The sequence below is a fragment of the Tasmannia lanceolata genome, unplaced genomic scaffold, assembly GCF_043159265.1.
Source record: "Tasmannia lanceolata isolate RefF3 unplaced genomic scaffold, GAP_Taslan_0.1 ptg000020l, whole genome shotgun sequence".
In the NCBI taxonomy this organism is placed as follows: domain Eukaryota; kingdom Viridiplantae; phylum Streptophyta; class Magnoliopsida; order Canellales; family Winteraceae; genus Tasmannia; species Tasmannia lanceolata.
This window is the reverse complement of record NW_027518697.1, coordinates 14,723,390-14,744,753: the sequence shown is the minus strand read 5'-3', so window position 1 is coordinate 14,744,753 and position 21,364 is coordinate 14,723,390. Positions and strand designations below refer to the sequence as shown.

General features: G+C 38.3%; 4 protein-coding genes across 4 annotated transcripts; 2 read left to right on the top strand and 2 right to left on the bottom strand.

The window, feature by feature from the left end:
- Positions 1-68: 68 nt before the first annotated feature.
- LOC143853789 (protein FAR1-RELATED SEQUENCE 5-like) lies at positions 69-1,312 on the bottom strand. Its single transcript, XM_077363520.1, has 2 exons — positions 157-1,312; positions 69-88 (listed from the first exon to the last, which is right to left on the bottom strand). Exons 1-2 carry the CDS (start codon positions 1,310-1,312, stop codon positions 69-71), a joined length of 1,176 nt encoding a protein of 391 aa, XP_077219635.1.
- Positions 1,313-1,366: 54 nt separating this feature from the next.
- LOC143853788 (protein FAR1-RELATED SEQUENCE 5-like) lies at positions 1,367-1,861 on the bottom strand. The gene has a single exon (XM_077363518.1). The coding sequence runs from the start codon at positions 1,859-1,861 to the stop codon at positions 1,367-1,369; it is 495 nt and encodes a 164-aa protein (XP_077219633.1).
- A 3,498-nt stretch (positions 1,862-5,359) lies between these two features.
- LOC143855144 (uncharacterized) lies at positions 5,360-6,376 on the top strand. Its single transcript, XM_077365355.1, has one exon. It carries the CDS (start codon positions 5,375-5,377, stop codon positions 5,897-5,899), a length of 525 nt encoding a protein of 174 aa, XP_077221470.1. The 5' UTR covers positions 5,360-5,374; the 3' UTR covers positions 5,900-6,376.
- Positions 6,377-19,383: 13,007 nt separating this feature from the next.
- LOC143853787 (dirigent protein-like) lies at positions 19,384-20,285 on the top strand (the record flags this gene model as incomplete). The annotated part of the gene is made up of 1 exon (XM_077363517.1): positions 19,384-20,285. A coding segment is annotated over one exon (582 nt), but the record flags the coding sequence as incomplete, so codon positions are not given.
- Positions 20,286-21,364: the final 1,079 nt, after the last annotated feature.

The window sequence follows — 21,364 nt, the reverse complement described above, 5'->3', positions numbered from 1 at the left end:
TGCTTGTAGGTAATACACCCCCCTCTCGATATCTAGCCTCAATAGACCACCTCCTTAACATGTAACGCTCAGGGATTATTCTCAATTGCTTAAGGTCAAAAATCCGAAGGATATGTTGACATAATATCCCTTCCATCTCAAACATAGCACACTCACATCTCGCGGTCACTCCGTCAGAATCGTCATATTGTACCCTGCACCATCTACTCTTCTGATCAGTTTTAAGACCTACAGAATACTCTTCCACTGTACCTTTACTGCTCAACTGATCATGCCAACAGTTGTTACTACCCTTCAACTCATCCTGAAATTTGTTAAAGATAATACTCGTATAGAATTTACCGGCCTCTTCTTCCAATGGGGTATTCGTTTGCATCTTAGGAATCGAATATTTTGACTTGAAATCTTCTTCGGCTTCGGTTTTACGGCGTTGAACAAGTGCCCTTTCATAAGCAGTCAAGAACTCATGTAACCCGGTGTTGTTGTTCACATATCCGTCAAAGAAGGAATTCATGCTTTCGCTGCGCTGACTTGATTTCATGCCTGCAGTGAAAGTGGTTCTCCAATATGCCCGCATCCAATGCTCTCGTTGCTCCCACATCCTAGACAACCATTCATTCCTACAAATTCCATAATTGACCACCAAATCTTGCCATTTGTCCTCACACTCCTCTATTTTTTTGGAATGAAAACACCGATTATAATCACGGTAAAAATCACTATCGGTATCCCGCATTTCTACAACTTTCTCAAGTAGATGCTTCCATATGTGCCACTCGCAAAACCTATGGCGTGTATCTGGAAAAACTCTTTTAATCGCATTTTTCATAGCCAAGTCCATATCAGTAATTATTACACCCGGAGCTCTACCATGCATGCACGTCAACCACTGCTCAAATACCCAACAAAATGTCTCATCTGTCTCGTCGGCTAGCAGTGCAGCTCCGAAAAGAGTTGACTGTTTGTGGTGGTTCAATCCTGTAAATGGTGCAAATGGCAGAGAGAGTCTATTTGTTTTATAGGTAACATCAAAAACAATGACATCGTTGAATATCATGTATGCATCTCTCGCCCTAGCGTCAGCCCAGGACATGGATCGGAAGGTCCCATCCGTGTCTAACTCCATCGAGAAAAATAAGTTTGGGTCTTCCGATCGTTTCTTTTGCAGATGGTTGGCCACTATGACTGCTTCTTGCCCCAAATTATTATTTCTTTTTGCTCTCAAATGGGCAATAACTTGATTTGTTGACAGCCCACCTGTTACTCCATCGTGGGTCGAATTAATGGCCTTTGCAATCTTAGATTTAGGCATTTGTGTCTCATTCAGACAATCTATCAAAGCCTTAGTACCTTCACTCTTATGAAATCAGTTATGGGAACGAAGCATTTTGGTTTTCAGTGGGGAGGTCAGCTCATGAGAATGGATGTCTTCAAAAGTTTTCACTATCCACTTCTCATCTCTATGTTTGATGATCATCCTAGCTTTACAATTTAGGCGCACAATGCGACGCTCCCTCATTTCCTTAGCATTATCTATCTTGCCCTTATCCCTTTCCCTTTTCAGCCCCTCTCTGTCACATACAAACGCCCTCGATATGACCTCATTTGTCTTCATCGAAGAGGATGTACTGGACTTCCGTACCCCAAATCCAATGGCCAGTCCATAAGCATTGTAAAAATCATAGGCAGATTCCCATCTATCAAACGCCTGTCCCACAAAAGGCGTATTCACAACACCCTTCTCACCATCAACCTTTTTGGGTGTACTAAATGTACCACTGCCAACCTCATCTATGTCATTCACATCTGTCTCTGCCCATTCAAGATGATCTTCATCCACATTTATACCATCATCAACCATAAGTAAACCATGAGCATCAACTTCTTCAATAGCTAGGCCGCATGCTTGCGACAAAGCATCGTCAACCAAAGCACAGGGTCTACCATCACCTCGCTCAATAGGTACCCCACTTGGTTGCGAAGAACTTGGATACATTTTAGCTATCTAAAAACATGGAAATATGATAAATATATCCGTCAAACAACATGAAAATTAATCAAAGATACATCAAAGAAAGCAACTTCAAACCTTAGATTTAAGAAACCCTCAATCCATGTGATCGTTGTAGACGAATTGAGCAAGAGTAGTCTTCATGTCCATAAAGAAATCACCAACTATAATCATCAAACATCGAAGCTGGAAGGGCTTTGTTTAGCCCTTTCACCTCTCACCATGCTCTGAACAAAAAGCTCGCCAGCTCTATAGGAAGATCGAACCTACGAAATCCTGTCCATAAAGAAATCAGCAACTATAATAAGGACCTGATAAATAATGTGTCTATAAATTTTGGTAATTAAGAGTTGAAGATTCAAATAGAAGAATAAACAGAAAAGGAACTGTCTGAACAGATTATGAGTCTGAACAGATTATGCCAAAAAGATGCATGCCTGTTATGTGGTGAAGGAAGATTTTCTTATAATGGTGATTCTTGACATGGAAGCATACACAGCTAAAGAAAGCAAATAGAAATGTAAGGACCATATAATCATCAAATACCAGTGGCAGAAGTCATCATTCCATCATCTTTCAAAAAAAAATAAAAAATAAAAAATCATCATTCCATCACAACAAAATAAATGTTTGGTTCAAACATGATGAAATGTCCTTCAGCACAATATTAAAGGTGATGCCCATGATGATGTTCCAAATATAGGGTGGATCAACAGTAAACCCACAAATTAAAATTCACAACATTAAGAGATAGGAACATGTAAATTTTTTAGGAACATGTATAAATCTTTCTTTTCTAAATTTACTTCTCTCCTGGGACGGGGATACGAGTATCAACAGCCAAACATAAATTTTATGGACCAGGCAGCATCATCATCAGCTCCTCTTCTCAAATGAGTGTTGTTGGGTTCACAAAGCGAAGGAAATTTTTCAAAAAACCATCAAAATAATGGTGAAGGTTTGGTAAGTGGTGGAAAGGGTGGGTTGACTAGAGATTTTTTGGGACTTGAGGGCTTGCCTGATAGGGACATTCTGAATATGGCTGGCATGAATTCTTTTTCATATGTCTTCAATCCACAAAAAGAGGAAAAATAATAAACCCTAAATCCACGTCTTCAATCCACAAAAAATCAATAGCAAAAAACCATAAATCAGTGAACAAAATGAGTAAGAGAACCTAGATTTTTAGGGTCTCTTGTGTTAAAAATAAATCCTAAATCCATGTATTTAATCCACACAAAGAAAACCCTCTTGCTACTGATTTAGGGTCATTTTCCCTTCATACCACAACAAATCAGTAACAAGAACCCATTACAAACCCTAGAATGGAACTAAACCCAAAAAAAAAACAAGAAAAAAGACATACCTGTTGGAGAGAGGGAGAGAGAACTACGCGGGAGTCGGAGAGAGGAAGAGAGCCGGCCAGAGTCGAAGAGAGGGCGAGAGACCTTGCAGATTTTTTGGGTTTTTTTTTCCCTCGCATCTGCTACTGTCGTGGAAGATGAGTTTTTTTTCCCTCGCATCTGCTACTGTCGACGAAGGTGGGTTTTTTTGGGGCCGGCCGGAATCGGAGAGAGAGCGAGAGAATCTGCAGATTTTTTGGGTTTCCTTTCCCTCGCAGAAGCTACTGTTGTGGAAGATGGGGTTTTTTTGGGTTTTTTTTTCCCTCCCATCTGCTACTGTATACGAAGGTGTGTTATTTTGGGTTTTCAATCGCACGGTGGGCCCCAAATTTCGACCAATGAAAACACGATTTAAAACTCTTCCGCACCAAAGTTACAGACGGTTGAGCGTACAATCCTTTTCCTCATATATATATATATATATAGCAGAAGAGAAAAGAAGAGAATTATTTGAATTTCACCCAAAAATCTGTGGGAATTACACATCACTTTTTTTTGACTTTTTTTAACAAAGGCACCCATTCAACCCACATATTTCAATCCTACCCCCTCCTTGACGTTTTTTAACAAAGGCACCCATTAAAGCCACATAATTTCAATCATACCCATTTTCAGAATTATTTGAAAAAACAAATCATGATTTGCTAGCCACCTTCTCCAAAGGTTTCGTCTCGCACGTCCTTTGCAATTGTATGTGTTCAGAGATCTGTCCTATTAGATGTGGTGGAAACTAAACGGAAATACTATTTCTTGAAAGGTGGCTAGCAATAATAAGTATCAAAAGAAGCTAGCAATAATAATCATTAGTAGTAAAGTTTTGGAGGGAAATTACGGACAATGGGTACCTGTATATGACAATTACGGAAACATCTACAAATAAGAGGTATCAAAATATGACAATTACGAAAAAATAACTTTTCCTTAGTAATTCTTTGAGGATATTATGAATTCAGCACACCTGGAAAAATATTTACGAATTCTGGGCACCTTAAGAGGAACAACATATTATGGAAACCTCTATAGATTGGAGGGCTAGGATCAGCCTATGAAAATGCTTTTAAGGGCATAACGTATTGATGTTGTGTTCCATCACATGGACGGTTTGGATCAACCTATGATGTGGTCCGTATAGCAGAAGAGAAAATAAGGGAATTATTTGAATTTCTCCCAAAATTCTATGAGAATTACATATCATGTGGCTTTAATGGGTGCCTTTGTTAAAAAGCATAAAGGAGGGGGTAAGATTGAAAATATGTGGGTTGAATGGTGCCCTTGTTAAAAAAAAAGTAAAAAAAAAGTGACGTGTAATTCTCATAGAATTTTAGGAGAAATTCAAATAATTATCTCATTTTCTCTTCTGCTATATAGAAGTAGATATATATGCGTGTGTATGTATATGGAAAAGGGAATCTAAGAGATTGCACAGGGAGCTTACCTATGCAAACTCCCCAGAAATACTGCACAGCCAACACTCTGGGATGATCCAAACTGTCCATTTGCTAGCCAAATTAAGGCCAAGCCCATTTCGTAGCTGGCTTTTGCATGACTTTTTGGCAGATTTTGACATATTGTTTTGATTCATATGAAATAGACTTAGTTGACATGGTCGACATGGAAAAGGTCCTATATTCTCATTTGGACAGCTTGGGAATGTGGGACCCACCTAAAATGGTCAGCTCCCTCTTGGATGAGCCACGGCCCATAGTTCTCATCCACTAGAGAAGTAGAGAGAGCGAGACGCGTGATTTGATTATCACTCAACTACATTCCTCTGACGTGTGTGAGAGAGAGTCGTGTGATTGAATTATTAAAACTCAATTACATTCCGCGTCCTTCAACGTTTTAGAATTTTGTATGCTCTTTTACATAATAAATGCACATTTGTCAAGTTGGGGGCGCCCTTCTGCCTATATAATAAAAATGTACACACACACAAACTTCCCACCTTAACAAAGCTCACATGGCCACCTCTCTACAATCTCTTCTTCTTGTACTCTCTATCCTCCTCCTAGCTAACATAGCCACCTCCTCCTACCACAAAGCCCTCAATTTTACCCTCTTCCAACATGAAACAATCAACAAGACCGGATTTATTGTCTATACTGGACCAACCGGACCCGCCGTAACCCTAACCACCGCGCCCATTGGCACTATAAATACGTTCCAAGACCCCTTGATGGCCACCGCAAGCAATTCGTCTATGGTTCTCGGCACTGTCGAAGGGACATCAGTCACTTCGGGGGTTGACGGCCTTCAGGGCATCTCTATGGCTAAGATCACTCTCAATTTGAAGGGCCATAAAGGGTCTATCTCAATTCTCGGAGTGATCCGCAACATCGTACCTTCGGACATCCCGGTGGTCGGTGGGACTGGCGATTTCTTGTTTGTTGGCGGGTATGTGACGACTTCTCCGGTGAATGTCGTTGGGTTGACAGCTACCTTCAAGATTGAATTCCATCTGTATTGGCCTCCATTTCCAGTCTAACAATCTTCCTAAGGTTTTGGGATGGAATCTCAATGTTATAATATATATATATATATATATATCAGAAATGCTAAACTCAAGGTCGCCTTTGCAGAAATCGGATGAACGGCGCCCCCATTGGTTGTAAGTTACCAAAGTTCATTTATAATATGTAAAAGTCAAAAAGCATTAATTGCACTTTGTAACTTCCAACCAATGAGGGCGCCCTTTCATCCAATTCCTGCAAGGGCGTCCCTGAGTTTAGCATTCCTCTAGGTGTGCGCGTGCGCCTGCGTGTATGTGAGGGCACATGTGCGTGTGTGCGTCTGTGGGTGTGTGTTTTTCATTTAAATTGTTGTATGATTCTTATGTACTGGCCTGATCAAAGATCTCACTCGAATAAATATGTAATATTTTTCACACCCAGGTTAGGAATCATCCTAACTGCCCTTTGTATTTTACACTATATTGCAAGAATGCATGTGAAATAAAAATACAGAGAAAGGAGTTGTGAATTATGCAAATGAACTCAAATTTCACCTCACCAATTGTTTGCCACATGTGCTCTACGTAAGGCCTTCTTCTTTGAAAAACTGAGTGAAACTTCTTTGAGGATGGAGAGCACGATAATAGTCAAGAGAATTAATATTCTTTTGCAATTTTCCACCATAACAAGAGACGAGTGAAACTAATGTTTAAATGCTTTTCAAGGAGGATGGGTAGGATTAATTAGGAGTAAAAAAGAGTTTAGACATCCAATTAGTTCGAATGCAAGGGTGGAAACAATGCCATATCAATCTATGGGAAGGAAATTAGGGAGTGGAAATTAAGTTTCTTAGACATTATTCTTCTCTATTGAACCTTTTAAACACGTATTCACCTCATTAAGCATGATCATGGATATTGAGAAGTTATAAAAGGGATCAAGAGTTATCTTAGATCATGTCCGAGAATACATAAAGGAAAATAACATTGTTTCTCTATTTTCCTGAGGCTCCGTTTTTTTCGACGTAAAAATGGATGTAAAATTTGATTTATGTTCAAATTTTACATTCATTTTTACGTCGAAAAAAACGGAGCTCCAGAAGAAACAATCCAAGTTAAATAAAGTAAACAAACCGTGCAAAACCAAATACCCAAATGGGCCCTTTAATTGTATTAATAAAATAACTTTATTCTAACTTTATTCTAACATTATTATGTTAGTGGATCAAATGTCAAGGGTGGTACTTCCACCGTACAAAAGCCTTATTGTTGTAAGACTTTCTCTTTCTTATATACTTGCAAAAGATTTTAATAATAATTATAAAAGTAAGAACGTGAAGAAGGTGGTTTTTAAAATAAGGAAATAGATTCCCAAGAAGAATATTTTTTTACCAAAATAATAAATTAAATTACTTTACCTTAATTAACAACATGGGTTTAAGTGTTCAGAAACAACGAACTTGGACAAACGTGCAAATAAAATAACTAAAATACCCTTTACTTTAGGACAAAATCAGTGAGAACAGCCACCTCAGATGAATAATGGCAGAATCTGTCAAAAAGTCAACTTGTGTACCTGTTCTCACATGCAAAAGCCAGCCACAGAATGGCTTTCCGCGTAATTGGGTAGCCAATCCGTATATATGTATGTACGGCCTCTATCTATCATTGAAGGCTCTTCAACCCTGATTCAAAGCCTAATATCGAGCACCAATACCTTACAAACCACATGAAAATAGACCCGATTTTGGGGTCATATAATTATAATCCCATGGTACCTCATTGATCTGTTTAAGCAATTGACCAAAAAAAGGATATTAGTAATAAATAGTTTATGCTTGAATATTATATTTTTAAAATTATAAATATTTTAATATTAATTCTACTATTAATCAATGAATTTCCCATTTTTTCCTTGCCATTTGTGGAGGGAAAAAATGGGTAGAAACATGGACACACAGTCTCTGTCCATTTTCCCTTCCACCGTTGATTGGGTTAGGATGATTATATAGGGCTGATTTTCTGTCCATTTTCCCTTCCACCTTAGATTGGGTTAGGATGATCATATATGGTTGATTTTTGGTACACACCCTATCCATAGAAAGGCCTTCCAAATGAATGCTTCGGATCCCCACAAGCTCATGAACACTTTTCTCATTTAAAAAAAGAAGTACTAAACCTAGGAAGAGACAGATTGAGAAAAGGGGTCCCAACGGCAGGCGCTTTGCACTAATAAGACAACCATGCGAAAAGACCACTTTCGCTTGCTAGCCCAATTCGAGTCTGGCTTTTCACATGTGAGAACAGCCACTTCAAATATTTTAGATTTGCTTGCCGATTTCATAGCTGCCTTTTGCATGTGAGAACATCCACCTCAGATGAATTAAACGAATAAGACAAAATCTGCCAAAAAGACAAACCTGTGTGGTTGTTCTAATATAGAAGGGAATTTGCCAGCCAATTTCATAGAAAGCCATTTCACTGCGGGCTTTTGCATGTGACAACAACCACCTTAGATGAATTACACAAATAAGACATAATCTACCAAAAAGTCAACCTGTGTGGCTGTTCTCACATGCAAAAGCCAGCAGTGAATATACACACACTAGAAAGACAATCGTGCGATGCACGGATGGACAAAGGACAAATAAACAATTCAAAAAGTGTGTTAAAAATATATATAATTTTTTTTAAAAATAAATACTAAACCAAGGAAGAGAGAGATTAAGAGGAGGTCCCAACGGTAGGCGTTCTGCACTAGTAAGACATCTGTAAGGTTGCAACTTGGGTCGGGTTTTACCCAATCGCATCGGCCGACCCGAAAATAACATGGGCTAGGTTTAGAAATTTGGGTCTTGTGTAGGGTCGGGTTTCAGGTTGAAAAACCCGACCAAATCTTTGGTCGGGCCGGGTTTAAATTAAAAAAACCCAAAACCTAAAACCTGACCCAACTCTTGTAGGTGTACTATGATTTTCGTAAATATCTCTTAAATAACATGCCTAATTATTTTCAAGTATATTGAAAATGAGTAAAGTGTTCCTGCAAAAGAGTGCAGATAAGCTTAAATGCACTCGAGTGCAAAAAAAAGGTGGTCCCACATTTTTTGAGGATCACAAGCATTCATTAGGATAATCCAATGGGGCTAATTTTTGGGACACACCCTATCCATTGAGGGGCCTTCCAAATAAATGCTTGTGACCGCCCCATTCGATAATTGGCACTCCTTTAACGTGAATTAAAGTTAAAAAGCTTTAAAGACTTGTATGCCACGTATCCTCAATTTATTATCGCCTAAAAATTTATTTATTTTTGGGATTTACTAGCCAATTTCACCGGAAGCCCATTTCGTGGCTGGCTTTTGCATGTGAAATAGACATTTTTGACGGTTTGGGAATGTGGGACCCACCTAAACTCGGTCAGCTCTAGACTCGGCAAAAAGTGACCCGGACCCGCGGGCCTACCCGGCCCGTCCGGATATTCTGCCATCGGCCTCGCCTTCACAAGCCCCACCGTTGATGGCAGAATATAAAGGAGTGGACCTGAAAACCACTCCCCTCTGTAGCAACTGATTATTGGCATGTTAATGATATTCTTTACTACCAGGTGTGCTAATTTCAAACATTATGTGATGATTATTCTTTCATTCTGCTGGATTTGTGGCATTCCCTTCACCACGGTGTTGAAATAATGTTGGATGGTATGGGAATGCTGTTTTTAGGTTCAATGATAAGATTACGATTTTGTAACCTCATGGAGGCATTTGATCTCATCATAAATTGTTCTTGTGGAACCATTTATGATAAGATTACTTTTTCATTTGTCATTACATGTCTTGCAAGATTAATAAGGAACATGGTGCTTCATTAATAAGGAATCCAACAATGGTGCTTCATTAATAAGAGAATGATCCTGTTGATAACTGTGAGTTACAAATATAAGTTGGAAATAATCCCAACAAAGCACACAACATTGCGCTTCATCGATAAGGAATCCACATCTTTTTTGGGGTCCAGAAACAGAAACAACGCCACATCCCAAATCTAACTGCAAATATTAACCCAAAAACTAAAACAACTGTTGATTCTACAAATAAAGAGCACTCTGCCAGCTTCGCCATGATCCTATTAAGCTGCAAAAAAAAAAAAAAAAAAAAAAAACCCCTTGAAGAGTCGGATGTTCTTGCCAGGGGAACCGTCATTTCCAAAATCGAGTTTTTTTTTATATCTCCTTTCTCTAGCTTTCCTGCAACAGAGAGAGGAAGAATAAGAAGATAAATAAGTGAAAATGGCAACAGTACACATTATAGGTTTCCAAGGCAAATGAGAAATAGTTACTCTCAATCTTACAGGTTGTCAAGGCAAATGAGAAATAGTTACTCTCAATCTAACAGGCAACAGAACACATTATTGCAACTAGGCAAATGAGAAATAGTTACTCTCATTATTGTAACTAGGCAAATGGTAGCGAAGATGCATTGTTAGAATCCAAACAGAAATTAGATATAACTTCACAATGACGTATTAGTGTATGGGGATTTTACCATGACAACAAACAAAACTCCAATAAGAAACAAGACTCATTTTTTTGTCCTGTGTAAAGCAATATGCCTATGTAGCTAAATCAGTGTTACCATGAAAAAAAAATATGATTCCCCAATGTCCATACTCTACAAATGGAGGAATTGAATACCTACAAAATGAACTGAACATAAGAGAAACATCACCCAATCCCAAACCTTCCAATTAATATATGAGATAGATGATAGTTTATACGTACTACTCCTATGCCTCTTCCTCTACCTCATCTTCCTCTTGGCGCTGTCTTTTAGGCTTCTATTAGCATTCACAATAACAGAATCAATATATAAACATTAACAAAAATTACTTTAAGAAACTCCATGTACATATACAAATGACCAAATAGGCAACAAAAACAAACCTGTCCCTTCTTTGTACATGTCGACGCATAATGTCCTAGTTCGCCACATGATTTGCACGTCCGTTTCTTTGGTTGGGATCCAGATGTCTCTATGCTAGATTTTAAATGTGTTGGATTCTGTGGCTGCCCTTGGTCTTCGCAACTGTTGGGTCTCGAATTGTGATTTTAGGTATTTGACTCACGCCAAAGTTTGAATGCACTTCGCTAGCAACGATTGGTAAGTCACTATCCTCCAAGTTACCTTACTTTTCTTTCTGCTTTTGTTCTTCTTCAGCAAAAAGAAGATCACAAAATTCAAGCATCCTGTTGAAAACTTTCTCATCAGTACCGGGTCCACCAATTAGTCATTGCCATCTTGAGATTATGCACCACTACTGAAACAGATTCACGCTAATAACTACTTGTGGCCTTGTATATATTGTACCCCATACTTGATACATTGCCTAATAGACCATCTCCTCAACATATAATGGTCGGGGACCTTTTTCAATTGTTTCATATCCATAATAAGAAGGATATGCTTGTATAATATCCCTTCCCTTTCAAACTTAACACAATCACATTTGACAGTCACTCCATCGGAATCATCATACATTGCCCTACACCATTTACTCTTCATATTATTTCTGAGACCTATTAAATATTCTTCAACGGTCACATCCTTGCTCAAGTGGTCATACAAACGACCAGTACTACCCCTCAACTCATCCTGAAATATGTTTAACATGTTCCTCGTATAGAATATCCCGGCCTCTTCTTCCAATGGGCTATTCGCTTTCATACTTGCATTCGAATATTTCGACTTGAAATCTTCTTCGGCTTCCGTTTTACGACGTTGAACCAATGCCCTATCATATGTATCGAGACAGTGTTGTTGTTCACATATCCATTAAAGAATGAATTTGTTGTTTCGCTACGTTGACTCGAAGTCATTCCTGTAGTGAATGTGTTTCGTCAATATGCCGGAACCCAATGCTCTCGCTGCTCTCACATCCTAATAACCAATCACTTTCCCAAATTTCATATTTACAAACCAAATGTTGCCATTCCTTCTCACAGTCCTCTATTCTTTTTTTGAAAAAAACCACCAATTATAATCGTGATTGAAATCACTAATCGAATCCCTTATGCTTGCAATATGCTCAAGTAGATGCCTGTGTATGTGCCAAGAACAAAACCTATGACGGGCGTGTGAAAAAACTCTTTTAATTGCATTTTTCATAGCCACATCCATATCCGTTATTATTGCATCGGGTGCTTTACCGTGCATGCACGTCAACCACTGATCAAAGAACAAACTGAAGGTTTCCTCTGTCTCGTCAGCTAACAGCGCAAATCCGAATATGGTTGACTGTCTATGATGGTTCACTTCTGTAAACGGTGCAAATGGTAGAGATAACCTATTGGTTTTGTAAGTCACATCAAATAAATATGTAATATTTTTCACACCCAGGTTAGGAATCATGCTAACTGGCAACTGCCCTTTGTATTTTACACTATATTGCAAGAATGCATGTGAAATAAAAATACAGAGAAAGGAGTTGTGAATTATGCAAATGAACTCAAATTTCACCTTGCCAATTGTTTGCTACATGTGCTCTACGTAAGGCCTTCGTCTTTGAAAAACTGAGTGAAACTTCTTTGAGTATGGAGAGCATGATAATAGTCAAGAGAATTAATTTTCTTTTGCAATTTACCACCATAAGAAGAGACGAGTGAAACTAATGTTTAAATGATTTTCAAGGAGGATGGCTAGGATTAATTAAAGAGTAAAAAAGAGTTTAGACATCCAATTAGTTCGAATGCAAGGATGGAAACAATGGCACATCAATCTATGGGAAGGAAATTTCTGAGTTATAGGGAGTGGAAATTAAGTTTGCAACAATTCTTTAGACCAAATGAGTCAAGAAATTTTAGGCTCGGGATCATTCACCAGAGTATTTTTTGGGTTAAATCTTAGACATTAGTCTTCTCTATTGAACCTTTTAAACACGTATTAACCTCATTAAGCATGATCATGGATATTGAAAAGTTATAAAGGGATCAAGAGCTATCTTAGATCATGTCCGAATATACAGTGAATGGGTGAACATGGGAAAGAAATCGATACATTGAAAACAATGGAAAGTTTAATTTCCTTGTAAAGGAAAATAACATTGTTTCTCTATTTTCCTGAGAAAGTTATTTTCCGGAGGCCTTATTGCTGTAAGGCCTTACACCATATAATTTCTCTTTCTTATATACTTACAAAAGATTTAAATAATAATTATAAAAGTAAGAACGTGAAGAAGGAGAATAGCAAGGTGGTTTTTAAAATAAGGAAATAGATTCCCAAGAAGAATTTTTTTTACCAAAATAATAAACTACTTTACCTTAATTAACAACTTGGGTTTAAGTGTTCAGAAACAACGAACTTGGACAAACGTGCAAATAAAACAACTAAAATACCCTTTACTTTAGGACAAAATCAGTGAGAACAGCCACCTCAGATGAATAAGACAGAATCTGTCAAAAAGCTAACTTGTGTACCTGTTCTCACATGCAAAAGCCAGCCACAAAATGGCTTTCCGCATAATTGCCTAGCAATTCCGTATATATGTATGTAGTAGTTGCAGACCCGTGTGATGCACGAGGCGGTCCAAAAAAGAAAGCTATATAAATTTTAAAAAATAATAATAATAAGAAAAGAAAGAAGAAACATTCATACAGAATATATAGAAAAGATTTCAACAGAAGAGGCCATAAGAAAACCATCCAAAGAAGCAAGTACATATATTTTGAACCAAAAATATTGAATAATTGCAATACATAACAAATTTAAGTGCAAAAACAATGGAATTCATAAAATCTCGCCAAAATAAACATGAATCCAAAGCAAAATCCAAAATAAAAACACTTAACTTTAGAAAGAATGAAGCAAAATAAGAACATTAGCACAAACAGTTACTGAAAAAAATAAAAAAATATCAGACATTAATCAGAAATTCGGAAGAAATTAAAAAAATAAAAATGAAGCCGAAATTAGGAAGAAATTAACAATAAATATAAAGCGAAAATGAAATAAATAAAAATACAACGAAAGTTTAAAGCCAAAAATAGAAAGGAATTTACAAAAAAAATACAGCGAAAAAATGCCCAAAATATAAAGAAATTTTAAAAAGTAAAAATAAGCTATAATAGGAAGAAATCAACAATAAACAACACAGCTAAAAAATAAAGCAAACAATAGAAAGGAATTTACAAAAAAGGGAAAAAAATAAATAAAGCTAATCGTACAAAATAATTAGGTATTAATGGGGAAGAAAAAATTGTAAGAGCAAGATAAATATAGTTTCTAGTAGTCGTTCTCATGATCCTAATGATTTCTCTTATAATGAATTACTATTTGATTCTAATAATAATGAAATATTATTAGAAACCCCAAGCAAAGAAAATAGAAATACAAAAACTGCTTAAAACATGGTAAAGCAAATAATTTCAATTATTTGTCAATGAATCTGTATATTATATTTTCTATGATTTGTCAAAAGAAGGCCAGTTATTGCTAATGCTTGCATTGTAAGCAATGATCTTACCGAAGGGTTGTGGTGTTTTCTACACCATGCCGTCCAAATATGGGCCCACAAATCGAAGGGTTAGGATCATCCTATGACTCCCATTTTTGTAGTCCGATCCGGCAAATCTACTGAGCAACAAATGAACTGATGATCTAAGCCAAAAGAATATTACTAAGAAGAACTGATGATCTAAGCCAAAAGAATATTACTAGAGTAGATTTCTGTCACTCCAAAATATTGCTATGGTTTTAGTTTCACATCTGGAGCTATCATATAATCAAAGAAACATATTTACCCGATGATTAGAGAAGAATGAATAAGAAAACAACATTCTCTCGGTGGTATGGGGATGTAATGTATTAATTTAATGGGGAAACGTTTTAGAAGACTGCTATTAAGAAGCTATGTTAATCGTTTCTATTAAAAAGTAGAGGAAAGATAACTATTATGTTGTATCCCTAACTTTTAACGTTAGAATTACGTTTTCTATTAAAAACTGATTTATTGCTATATCATGAAAGCGCAAGAATAAGAGTTGAAGCAGATTTATTGTGCAAATCCCCGATTCGACAGCCCTCGACTTAAAAATTGAAAACAGGGCAATAAATCAGCAATAAATTATGAAAATAAAGACGGAAAGAAGCCGAAACTATGCAACATTCCTTTTAAGCAGTAGGGGGTGCCACCCCAGCTTACCACATTCAGCTTTATATATATAGAATAGATAGCCTCTATCTATCATTAAAGGCTCTTTAACCCTGCTTCAAAGGATCCTTCTCCATCCCTAGCTAGATTCGACTAATATTGAGCACCAATACCTTACAAACCACATGAAAATAGACCGGATTTTGGGGTCATATGTAATGACCCTTTTCTTCAACTTCTATAAAGAACATTAAACACTCAAGAAAAAGACTGCATTGCATTCATATAGCACTAATGGCAGCACTCCATTTAATATACCATATGAAAAACACAATATAAAGATAGGTGGAAGATGGGCAATCTGAAGTTAATCTCTTCATGTATCAATTCAGTCACATACAAAAGATTGGGGGCATTACATGGAGGGATGTTGTGGAGAATATGTAGGGAAGGAGAAGAGTAGATGGGGAAGGATATGGTTGCCGCATCCAAGGGCGCACTGCTCATGGAGGGGGTGTTCTCTTGAATGATTGTGGAAGATGGGCGATCTCCAAGTGCACACTGCTGCGAGGAGGATGGGGGATGGAGGATAGATGGGGTGCTCATTGCACCTTCACCATGTAGGAGATGCACTATCTCACTACCACGGCTGATCGGCTACACTAGCCAACTTCACTTCGAGACAAGGAGATAATAAGCAAGCATAAGCCCTTTCCTTACCTATCCAACCTACTTATAACCAATACAAAACAAGGTGCCCATATCAAATCAATGCCTAAGCAAAAATGTCAAAGAGAGTGGCTTTTGCCCAATGCACACAGAAGGGGTGCCCCTATCATTTCAGTACCACTCTGAAACACTCCAAAGTGTCATATCATATCCTCTTTGAATGCTATATGGCCCTTGGCGCCATGCCCTATAGAGTGACTCCCACTCCATTTGCCTCATAAGTAGGCCACCTCCGCATGATCCGGCTCCACGGATGATCCCCAAGCACACAAAAGGGGCCCCACACGGCTCAAACCTTGCACCTTTGTCTGATCTTCGGCGCACTGAGTGGTCCCACACAACCCAATCCTTGTGTTTCCATTCGATCCATAATACTTGATCAATGTTCCTAAAAAGGAACATTACATCATATAATTATAATCCCATGGCACCTCATTGATCTATTTAAGCAATTGACCAAAAAAGGATATTAGTAATAAAAAGTTTATGCTTGAATATTATATTTTTAAACTATAAATATTTTAATATTAATTCTACTATTAATCAATGAATTTTTCATTTTTTCCCTGCCATGTGTGGAGGGAAAAAATGGGTAGAAACATGGACACACAGTGTCTGTCCATTTTCCTTTCCACCTTGATTGGATTAGGATGATCATATAGGGCTGATTTTTTGTACACACCCTATCCATAGAAGGGCCTTCCAAATGAATGCTTCGGCCTTCGGATCCCCACAGAAATGTGGGGCCACTTTTCTCAATTTAAAAAGAAATACTAAACCAAGGAAGAGACAGATAGAGAGAAGGGGTCCCAACGGCAGGCGCTTTGCACTATTAAGACAACCATTGGAAAAGCCCACTTTCACGTTGCTAGCCAATTTCGTGGCTGGCTTTTCACATGTGAGAACAGCCACTTCAAATATTTTAGATTTGCTAGCCAATTTCATGGCTGGCTTTTGCATGTGAGAACATCCACATCAGATGAATTATACCAATAAGACAAAATCTGCCAAAAATACAAACCTGTGCGGTTGTTCTCATATAGAAGGGAATTTGCCAGCCAATTTCATAGAAAACCATTTCACTGCTTGCTTTTGCACGTGAGATAGCCAATTTCATAGAAAGCCATTTCACTGCTTGCTTTTGCATGTGAGACCAACCACCTTAGATGAATTACACGAATAAGACATAATCTACCAAAAAGTCAACCTGTGTGGTTGTTCTCACATGCAAAAGCCAGCCGTGAATACAACACTAGAAAGACGGGATGCACAGATGGACAAAGGAGAAATAAATAATTCAAAAAATATGTGTTAAAAAAATATATAATTTTTTTTAAAATAAATACCAAACCAAGGAAGAGAGAGATTAAGAGGAGGTCCCAACAGTAGGCATTTTGCACTAGTAAGACATCTGTAAGGTTGCAACTTGGGTCGGGATTTACCCAACCGCATCGGGTCGGGCCGGGTTTAAATAAAAAAAACCCCAAACCTAAAACCCGACCCGACTCTTGTAGGTGTGCTATGATTTTCGTAAATATCTCTTAAATAACATGCCTAATTATTTTCAAGTATATTGAAAACGAGTAAAGTGACGTTCCTGCAAAAGCGTGCAGCTAAGCTTATATTCCTTTCAAATGAATGCTTGTGACCGCCCCAAAAATGTGGGCCCCCACCCTGTTTCTACACTCGAGTGTAGATAACTTATCTGCACTTTTGTGCAAGAACACTTTCCTTATTGAAAATAATTTCCTTTTTAAATTATTGGAAATTATTTTCAGGTTTGACATGAAAAATGTAATTTCCTTCTTAAATTTATGCACTTGATGACTTAAATTTAGGATTTTTGGTATGAAGATTTGTTGTTTTCTACAGTCTTTGAAATTACTCATTATATTAAGCTAAACATTAAAAACCCGACCAGATCCTACCCTAGATCTCCGGTTGGGACAGGTTTATGAATCTCAAGTTTTCCCATAAAGACCTGACCCGACCTGAGATAATTTCTCGCGTAGGGTTGGGTCATGTAAAACCCGACCCGCTTGAACCGAGTTGCAACAGTAGAAATTTGCATAAAAATTAGGGCAATGATAAATTCGACAAGTGAGAAAAAATTTTCGCCCCATGTAGGATAATGCTCCCCCCTAATGCGAACTGTTGGAGACTTTAACGCTTTTTGACATCAAATCACGTTAAAATGGGGGCGCATTATTCTACCCGCGGGGCGTAAGAATCGTCACCCATTCGATAATTGGCACTCCTTTAACGTGAATTAGAGTTCAAAAGCTTTAAAGACTTATATGCCACATTTCCTCAATTTATTATCGCCTAAAAAATTATTTATTTTGGGATTTACTAGCCAATTTTGCCGGAAGCCCATTTCGTGGCTGGCTTTTGCATGTGAGAACATCCACATAGGCTGACTTTTTGGCTCATTTTGTCTTAATCATATAATAATTCGTCTGAAATAGACGAGTTGACATGGTCGACATGGAAGTCCTAAGATTTCTCGTTTGGATGTGGGACCCACCTAAACTCGGTCAGCTCTCTCGTGGATGAGCCATGGCCCATTGTTCTCATCCACGAGAGAGAGAGAGAGAGAGAGAGAGAGAGAGAGAGAGAGAGGATGAGCCATGGCCCATTGTTCTCATCCACTAGAGAGAGAGAGAGAGACGTGTGATTATCACTCCTTCACATTCCGCGAGAGAGTGGGACGTGTGATTATCACTCTAACAACATTCCGTGAGTGATAACGTGTATAACGTGTGGTTATCACTCAACCACATTCCGCGTTCTTCACGTCTCGTCCCGGACTCTGACACCCACCCACTGATAAATCCCAATCCCATTCCCACTCTCCCAATCTCTCACTCTCAAACTACTATTCAAGTAACACATTGAAATGGTAATCTTGACCGTTCATCTATTCCCTCCTCAACAACCGTGGCCACAAGATTTCATATGAATTCCTATTTCAAATCAGATGAATATTTTCATACTTCTCATCTTATATGAAAGGATGAATGGGATCGATCGCCACCGCATAGACCAAAAATCATACAATCAGCATCAGTGTTTAAAAACTCGTTGACATGACAAGGATCTCGCCCGAGGTGTCTCCCTTTTACCTTGGCTGCATTACGCGTTGCACCATATCCGCATTCCGCGTTTTGTCCTACACAGTCAATAAAAACTCATTTGGCTTTCTCGAGTTATGACTGCGTCAACCGCGTCGACCGTGTTCTTGGCCGCGTCCGCACCGAGTCAACAAGAATTTTTCTTGACAGCATTCCATTCCACGTCACATCTGCATTAGTGATACAGTAAATAAAACTCGAGAGTATCCCTAGCATTTCTAGCCGCCCTCTACCCTCACCAAGAAGTAATATCTGAGCCAAGAGGAATGCTAGACTGAAGGGCCCTCACCAAGAAGTATATCTGAGCCAAGAGGAATGCTAGACTGAAGGGCGCCCTTGCAAAAATAAGAGGAAAGGGCGCTCCCATTGGTTGCAACTTCACAAAGTGCATTTATCACGTCAACTATTGACTTTGGCATAATAAATGGACTTCGTGAAGTTGGAACCAGTCGGAGCACCATTTCCTCCTATTTCTGCAAGGGCACGCTTGAGTCTATATAATAAAAATGTACACACAAATACTTCCCACCTCAACAAAGTTTAAATGGCCACCTTTCGACTTCGCTCTCTTTTCCTTGTTCTCTCTCTTCTCCTCTATCTTACAAGGCCACCCCTTCCCCCCACCACCACCAGCACCACAAAGCCCTTTATTTTTCCCTCTACCAACATGAAACAATCAACAAGACCGGATTTATCATCTTTACTGGAGTCGCCGGACCCGCCGTTACTCTAACCACCGCACCAATTGGCAGTATATTTACGTTTCAAGACCCCTTGATGACCACTGCAAACAATTCGTCTAGGGTTCTCGGCATTGTGGAAGGGACATCGATCACTTCGGGGCTCGATGGCCTTCAGGGAATCACGATGGCTAAGATCACTCTCAATTTGAAGGGCTATAAAGGGTCTATCTCATACCTAGGAGTGGTCCACAACCTCAAACCTTCGGACCTCTCGGTGGTTGGTGGGACCGGCAACTTCTTGTTCGTTCATGGTTACGTGACGACTTCTCCGGTGAATGTGGTTGGGTTGACAGCTACCTTCAAGATTGAATTCCATCTGTATTGGCCTCCATTTCCAGTCCATCAATCTTCCTAAGGTTTTGGAATGGACTATCAATACGGTTTTGGGATGGAATGCTAAACTCAAGGGTGCCCAGCTTCCAAGCAATGGGAGCATACTTTCATCCGATTTCTGCAAGGGCACCCCTGAGTTTAGCATTCCTCTCTCTCTCTCTCTGTGGCTCAATAAAACAAAAAATCATAGAGACTTACTGTAGTTTCAGGTGTACTTTAATGGGAATTTTGCTAGATTGATGTTCTCTTGTTTTTTTTTTTTCATCTAAATTGTTTTGTGCTTCTTATGCAATGGTCTGATCAGAGATCTTACTCAAATAAACATGTAATATTTTACACACCCATGTCAGGAATCTTCCTAACCGTCCTTTGTATTTTACAATACATAGCAAGGAAAACAAGTGAAATAAAAATACAGAGAAAGGAGTTGTGAATTATGCAAATGAACACAAATTTCACTGCTACTTGTGCTCTACATAAGGCCTTCTTCTCAAAATGCTTCTTCTTTGAAAAATTGAGTGGAACTTCCTTGAGGATGGAGAGCATGATAATAGTCAAAAAGATTAATATTCTTTTGCATTTTACGAGAAGATTGAAACTAATGTTTAAATGCTTTTCAAGGAGGATCGCTAGGATTAATTAAGAGTAAAGAGAGTTTAGATATTCAACTACTTCGAACGCAAGGATGGAAACAATGCTACATCAATCTATGGAAAGGGAATTTTTGAGTTATAGGGAGTGGAAAGTTTTCAACATTTCGTAGACCAAATGAGGAGTTGAGAGATTTTAAGGCGTTGATCACTCATCAGAGTACTTTTGTTGGGACCAGGATAGAACTCACCCTTTAAAGCTAGCCTTTAAGGGAAGGGTGCCCAAGCCTTTATAAGCCCATCATCATTGCTTTTGCGAAGAACCCCAACAATCTCCCCCTCCATATGGAAGCAACTTGGACAATCTCGCCTCTCCATACGGGAGCAATGTGGAAACTATGAAATATTATCCGAGGCAATTTCACCATCCTACACCAAGGTTACTGAGATCTTCCCTGAGGGATTTTCTCCATCCTTGAGGGTACACTGGGTTACCACGCCCCGTTTATGATATTACTTGTTGGGACCCGGGTAGAACTCATCCTTAAAAGCTAACCGTTAAGGGAAGGGTGCACAAGGCCTTATAAGACCATCCACATCCATTCACTTTTCCTATGTGTAATCAATTGACCAAAAAAAGATATTAGTAATAAAAAGTTTATGCTTGATATTATATTTTTAAAATTATAAACATTTTAAAATTAAATTTACTATTAATAAATGAATTTTCCAATTTTCATATGTTCTATAAGTTAGAATTCTCCAATAATAGGTGCATTCTCAATTTTTTTCCGGAAGGGTTGAAACCATGAGATTTAACACTTTTACATT